The 7,395-nt window shown below is 33.0% G+C and overlaps 1 protein-coding gene across 1 annotated transcript; it reads left to right on the top strand.

The window, feature by feature from the left end:
• The first annotated feature begins 1,781 nt into the window (after window positions 1-1,781).
• On the top strand, window positions 1,782-6,904 carry LOC18020567 (protein PHLOEM PROTEIN 2-LIKE A8). The gene is given in 3 exon segments (XM_024157418.1): window positions 1,782-2,376; window positions 6,020-6,250; window positions 6,538-6,904. Coding segments are annotated over 3 exon segments (1,080 nt in total). The 5' UTR covers window positions 1,782-1,894.
• The last annotated feature ends 491 nt before the right edge of the window (window positions 6,905-7,395 follow it).

Here is a 7,395-nt window from a genome sequence, read left to right as displayed (position 1 = left end):
TCCACCAACAAGCATCACATCTCTGAAGAGCGAGCTAGGTTGGTCTACAAGACCAGCAATGGGGTAAGAGTTGAGTTTGGAATGCTGGTATTCAAGCAGATAATGGGTTTGAGCCAAATCGAAAGAGGTGATACACGGTGGTTGTTGTTTCCCTGCTTGATCATGAAGATTCTGAACTTTCAGCATGATCCACAGTTAGGAAAAGGATAAACTCACATTGTACCATTATGGTACAAGATGGACTCCCAAAATGGTGAAGAGTTAATCAAGAAGGAGGGAGCTGCAGCAGAAAGAGATAAGGGGAAAGGAAAACAGAGATCCGAGGAAAACCGTCCTTCTTCACAATCGCAAGAGCCACCACTTCGGTTGTTCAGAGTGCCATCACCATGAGCCATCTTCCTCTGCATCAGCCACAGTCTAAGAAGTACCTTTGGGGATCATTCAAGTGCCAACAGCTCCTGCAAGTGTGAATCAGGTTACCCTGTTTTTACGAGATGTGAGTCGAACACTGGAGCATCTCAGCTACAGTGTCAATATTCTGATCGACTCAATTGCAAGTAAGTCTCCCGACTCGAGTACATAAGCTTAATTTCTATTGATTTGTGTTTTTAATTTGTGTGCTTGGCAGGGGGAGAGGAGAATCCACGGGATGAGAATCCACATGATGGTGCGGGTGCTTGAGCTGTGGAAGAGTGGTTGTACTTTAGGCTAGAAGTCTGGGGGATTAAAGAGAGACTTTATTTTCTGTTCGGGATATGTTAGCTCTCCTTAACTCTTTTTGGCTGGTTCTTTTCGACGAAGACAATGTTGTTTGGATTTTCATCTTATATTTGATGCATTTCAGTCATTTTGGAATTCTGGCTATGTATGCTTTGTGTGTGTTGGTTGGCTATGTGTCTTGTATGTTGTGACAGATGCTTTTGAGACACAGAGAGCTAAAAGATTGGAGATGTAGCTGAGCTTGAATCAGTTGTTGTACCAGTAGAGCTGGAGCACAGAGTGACAGGCATGGAGTGCAGAGCAAGTTACGACTTGGAGCTTGAACGGAAGTGGAGCTGGATGTGTGGCTGAGCTGGACCAACCAGGATGCGAGATGTGAAGACGTAGGGGAGCTGGGCAAGGGTCTCGGAGAGGATCTAGAAGAATGGAAGATTTCTTTAAACTTGGGAGAAGTTTAAGGAAACAAGATATGCTTGGAGATTTAGAATTTTCTCCAAGTAGGGTTTTCTATAGCCATTGTGTCTACTGGATATAGGTAGCAGTGTTGAAGCATTGTATGTGCTTAACACAACTAGTAGAGAGCACTTAGCATAAGAGTAAGAGATTCTTATAAGATGTATTCATCAAGGGTTTAGGGGTTCTTTAGGGAAGTTCTTAGATCGCGTACATATCTAAGAACAGACGAGGCTATACGGCAAATCAAGGTATGTTTTAAGTTTGTTTTAAATCGTGTTAGAGCAAACTTGTATAGTCTCTTAACAGAATACTAATGATACATTTTCAAGTATAGAAAAATCCTGTGTTACGTTGTGTGCTAATTCCTATTCTTATCTCTTACATTTACACTTATTCTAAATCAAGTTACCCATCCGTGAACTCATACCATATTTCTGGAATATATCTGATTTGTCGGATCAAGATCTTTTGTCCATCTTAACTACTTAGAGTCTTAGTGGAATCTAATTTGTAAAATTCAACTAAATTGTAGTTTAATAGCATTGAAGACAATTATGGACTTATTCTCTCCAGTTGCAATATTAAATCTGACGCTTGGGATTAAATAATTTATGGAGACTGGGAAGAAGACTCGATGATCATTTAGTAAGAAAGAATCAAATAACTATCCTCGAGATCATTTATTAAGCAAGAATCATAACACAAACAAGACTTGATCATGGCGGCTTCTTCTTCTGATATGGGATTGAGGTCAACACGACCTCAAGTGTTCGTTAATTTCCGGGGAGAAGAGCTACGCAGAGGCTTCATCAGCTTCCTCGAGCCAGCCTTGAAAAACGAATATATAAACGTTTTCATAGACGTACTGGAGCTGAGAGGCAGGGATCTACAGAATCTGTTTGTGAGGATCAAAGAGTCCAAAATCGCGCTGGTGATCTTCTCCAAGGACTACACCAATTCAGAATGGTGCTTGGACGAGCTAGCAAAGATCAAAGAATGCATGGATCTAGGCAATCTTGAAGTGATTCCCATCTTCTATAAGGTAGAACCTTCCGTAGTGAAACATCTTCAGGGCTACTTTGGAGAAAATTTCATGAATCTAAAGAGCAGATATAAAAACGATCCGGAAAGAACCCGGAAATGGGAGGAAGCATTAGCATCTGTTCCCCAAAAGTTTGGTTTGACTTTTCCAGAATACAGGTTCCTCCCCTTTTTCTTCATTGTTTCCTTAAATAATTTGACAACCTTAATCGAAATCCCAACTAATATTTGAAATATGTAATTTCAAAGCAAATTGCACAATGGCTAATTAGGTATAACTAATGATTGTCCTCTATTGTTGTGTCTAAATAATATGTTACTAGTTAACTTTCTCGCGCCTTGATTCATTTGGTTTTTTTTTACGGATTGATATAATTTCCATTTGTTTGTTTGAAAATGTAATAATAGTTTGGATTCATTTGTTTTTTTTTAGTATATTTGTTTGTTAGATTTCCTTGTATTTTAATGCTGGAAAACATTATCGTGAAAACAATATAAAATAGAAGAGAGTAAATAAAAACATAGTAGTATCCAAATAATTTAGTTTAAATAGTTTTGAGATCTTTTGATCACTGTTTTATGTATTTTAAACGTAATTTTTTAAGGTTCGTATGAGCTTATTCGATTTTGATCTTTGTTTTATGTGTTTCAAATACCGTCATTCCATTAGTTAGATATATATATATATATATATATATATTTTTTAAAAAAATTGTCAGATTTTTTTCTTTTTATATTTCATTTTTTTTTGTTTTGAAACGATATTCCATTACTTTTTACATAGTTTCTTTCTTTGTTTCTTTTAACATTTTTGTTAGATTTTTTTTCTAAATTTTGAAAACATAAGAAATGGAAAACACTAAGATAGATTCTATTTTTTTTTACAAAAAAAAAATTTTTAATTTTTTTTTAAAAAAAAATCGGTTATATATAATTTTAAAAATAGTTTGATTGACTATGAAATTAAACATTAAAACATATTTAGACCGGTTTGTTTTATTTTTTTTACACATCATCAGATAAGAACCAATCAAAAAAATGACACGTAATTGTAAAATAGAGCTAAACGGTCTGTTTATAGCTGTAATTCATTTTGGAGCTGACACGTAAGCAAAAAGCTGTGAAACACGCCGTAAAACGTTTTTTAAAGTTTTTTTCTAAATTTTGGGTTTATAGAATTTCAAAAATGACATTCTATAGCTTTTTAAATAGATTCCATTTTTTGTTTCATTTAACATTTTTGTTAGATTTTTTCTAAATTTTGGAAACATAAGAAATATGGTAAACACTAAGAGATATATTTTTTTTTTAATTTTTTTCTAAATTTTGGTTTTATAGAATTTTAAAAACGGTTTGGTTGACTATGGAATTAAGCATTAAACTATATTAATTTAAACCGGTTCATTTTAAAGTTTTTTTTACACATCATCATTTAGAAACTAATTAAAAATGACATGTAATTACTAAATAGGGCTAAACGGTCTTTTTCAGTCGAAACTCATTCTGGAGCTGACACGTAAGCAAAAAGTTGTGAGATACAATTTTTTTTTAGAAATTATGTTTTTTAAAATTTTTTCTAAATTTCGGTTTTATAGAATTTCAAAAACTGTTTGGTTGACTATAGATATAAACATTAAAATATATTAATTTAAACCGGTTCGTTTTAAGTTTTCTTACATATCATCAATTAGAAAATAATTAAAAATGATATGTAATTGCTAAATAAAGCTAAACGGTCTTTTTGCAGTCGAAATTCATTCTGGAGCTGACACGTAAGCAAAAGCTGTGAAACTTGCTGTGATCGTAACACGTAAGCAAATCATTACACAAATAAGTATATAGATAGATATCAAAATAGACTGGCAAGTAGTAAATAACTCGTACTTTTGACGGTGACAAGTCCGATTAGACCCAAGTAGGTGTAGTTGAAGGGCTTCAGTTGAAGAGTCCAAATCGTAAAATAATTCTTCTTTTGATAAATTACCACAAATTGTTCGTAAGATGATATACTATGGGATAATTAAGTTAATAACTAAATCTTGATTAATATTAAAAATATAGTCATGGACATACTAAAATTAAGCAATTCTTTATAGACAATTTTTCCTTCGCGATAAAGGCCATAAGCTGGCATATAAGAGAGATATATGATGGAGATGCACTTCAGACGCGTAGCCTTTTAGATTGTCCAATAAGTAACGTAAATAAATGTTCTATACACACATAAAAAAAATATTAAAAAAAAGAAATAGATGTTTTATATAAATATATATCCTCTTCTTTTTCACGTTTTACATAAATATATATAAATAAATAAATTTCTATACAAAATAGACGTTTTTATACATTTAAAGAAGACAGTTTCAATAACATAGGAAATGTGGCTCAATCAAATTGCACAATTGCAAAAAAAATAAAGACTATGCACATATAGAAAACATTTTTCAATATTGAAAAATAGACGTTCTATAAAAATATACGTTTTATTTTCTTTCACAAGTAATAAAGAAGACTTTCTATACAAAATAAATGTTCTATATAAAATAAAAGTTCTATATACTTAAAAAGACATTCCAATTACGAAGGAAAGGAAGCTCATTCCAATTGCAAAACTGCAAGACTGCAAAAAAAAAAAAAAACTAAACATTCTATACACATAAAAACTATTCTCCAATATTGAAAATAAAAATTCACGTTCTATACAAATCTATTTTCTCTTCCCTTTCATAAGGCGATAAAGAAATCTTTCTATATTGAGGAAGTTAGTATAGGTAGTCTATGCATTCTATATATACTACCATTTTTAAAGTACATATAAGTGTTTTGAATATTTTTGTTTATTGAAATTTTTTGAAACTCTATCATAGTAAATCTGAAAAATTGAATAATTGAAGTTGAGTAAAATTAAAATTAAATAAATTAAGTGAGAAGGGGAAAACCTATTTATAATAGAAGAAAAAAAAACAAAAAGAAATTAGATGCTCTCTTGCATGTATGATCAAAGGTAAAAAAGTAATTATATATGTTACACAGAGAATATAATAGCCAAAAGTTTAATATGTTCAGTGAGCTAAATATAATATGTTGGATGGTTATACAATGCAATTTCCCATATATTATTATGACAAATTGATTTTTTTTTTTTAATATAAGAACGTAAGAGCATGTGCAATGGCATTTTTTGCATGGGTTTCTTTGATTTTTAATGAATTTAATTAAATCAAAAAGGAATAAATTTGCCAGAAATGTCTCTTAATTAGGAGATGCGAGAGACGTATCTAAACTACACGTGGCGCTGTGTGAAAGGACAAAAAAAATTGGAGGAGAAATATACCCTTGGACATATACCCTTGGACAAATACCCTATGATTGGTTCTTTATCTTCTTCTCATGTGGTGGTACTTGTGAACCCAATGCAACATCATGTGCCGGTCGAATATTCTAGATGTCGTACACAAACTTAAAAGATGTGTTCTTTTTATATACTATCCAGGATTACAATTGATAGTAATATAAGAAGAATCAAGTTAAACTTCACAAAAAAACCATACATAGCCCTTTGTAAAAAAAGAATTAGAATATAAGAAAATTTATATTTTTGAAAATATGTCTCTCTTCGCATTTTACCTGCAAAATCATAATGAATTTATGAAACTGTGCACCATGTTTATAAAATGAATGTACACTTTTTTAACGTATTAACATTGATAGAAGGTCTAGCAACAAATTTTGTGAATGCCTATCAAACCGAATGGAGGTTTCACTAACTCATGCTGTGGATCGGGCCGATGTCTTATGATAGTGACAGGACAGAGAGAGAATTCATAAAGTCAATAGTCGTGGAGGTTAAGAGAGTGCTGGAATATATCGGAGGAAATTCAAATCAGAGAGGACAGACCGAGGCAACTCAAATACCACAGCCTGACGTAAATCGCCAGCGTGCCGTGTTCAATGTAAGGCAACTCAAAATAAGCGGTTCGCACAATGCCAGATATTGGACCTTCGAGTCTATATCCGAGCCACCCAAGTAAGAGTTTTCTTACTAGTTCATAGTATATATAAATGTTGACACCATCTGTCCATCCATTATGCGTTTTAAATTATGGTCGTGTGCAAGAGCAATAGTACAAAGTACAAACCATATCACAAAATGGAAAGAAATAATTTTAGGGTAAATCGTAATTATTTGCAAATCCATATTAAAGTCTAAGTAAATCCATATGAAAGAATAGACTCTCCTAAATGGAGTATCTTCTAAGTTTATATAATTTAAGACGTGACAAATCGGGTAAAAAATCTGATGGTTTTGTTATGTCTCAGTGAGGTGGCCATTGAAGTTGCAAAGATGAAAAGATGTTATTATCTAGAAGTGTGCGGAAAGTTCGACACCAAAGAATTGATATACGGGACAAGATACGAGGTGGTCTTTGTGGTGAAAGTAGAGGAAACAATGACTAGATGGGACAATCCGGCAACAGCGCAACTAATGGTGCCCGATAACGGCCTGCAAGAGCGGGAATTTCAATTTATTGATCTCGTAAGAAATGAGTGGATTGATATCCAGGCCGGCGTTTTCGATGCACAGCTGCATAAAGAGAAGATCGCTTTCTATTTGTATCAACACCAGTCTAACATTCGGATGACAGGGCTTCTAGTTAAAGGTGCTATAATTCGTCCCATGGAGTAAGAGCGGATCCAAAACCCTTAAGTTTAGGATTCTGTAGGTGGCAATTGCTCCACCATGAAAATATTTGCTTCAGTGTCTCTTGTACTAAAAAATACTACTGCCACTCATGCATGGTTTTTGTCCATCTCCATTAGTGAACCCTATGTTGGAGTCAGTGGTGGAGGCAGAAAAATTATTGACATGGGTCAGAATAGAAAAAATTGTATAAATTTTAATGGAAAAAGAAAAAAATCACCATTGATAAACATCTTAAAGATGTACTCTACGCTCACTCATATTTTGAAATCGTTTTATCATAGTATTCATTTGTGATAGTTTCAAGTACATGTTTTTCAATAAAACAAACTAGATAATCGCTTAAAAATTCATCAGCAATGCTATTACGCGAGGTCGTCTTTAAAGAGGATGATAATCTTGAATGTTTTTTCGCTTTGCTGGATCATCTGGTAAATCATCAAATTCAATATTAGATGGTGGAGATCTTCTCTTCA

Source organism: Eutrema salsugineum, unplaced genomic scaffold (assembly GCF_000478725.1).
Source record: "Eutrema salsugineum unplaced genomic scaffold, Eutsalg1_0 scaffold_17, whole genome shotgun sequence".
Classification (NCBI taxonomy): Eukaryota; Viridiplantae; Streptophyta; class Magnoliopsida; order Brassicales; family Brassicaceae; genus Eutrema; species Eutrema salsugineum.
The sequence above is the reverse complement of the archived record's forward strand: the minus strand, read 5'-3'. Positions and strand labels throughout refer to the sequence as shown.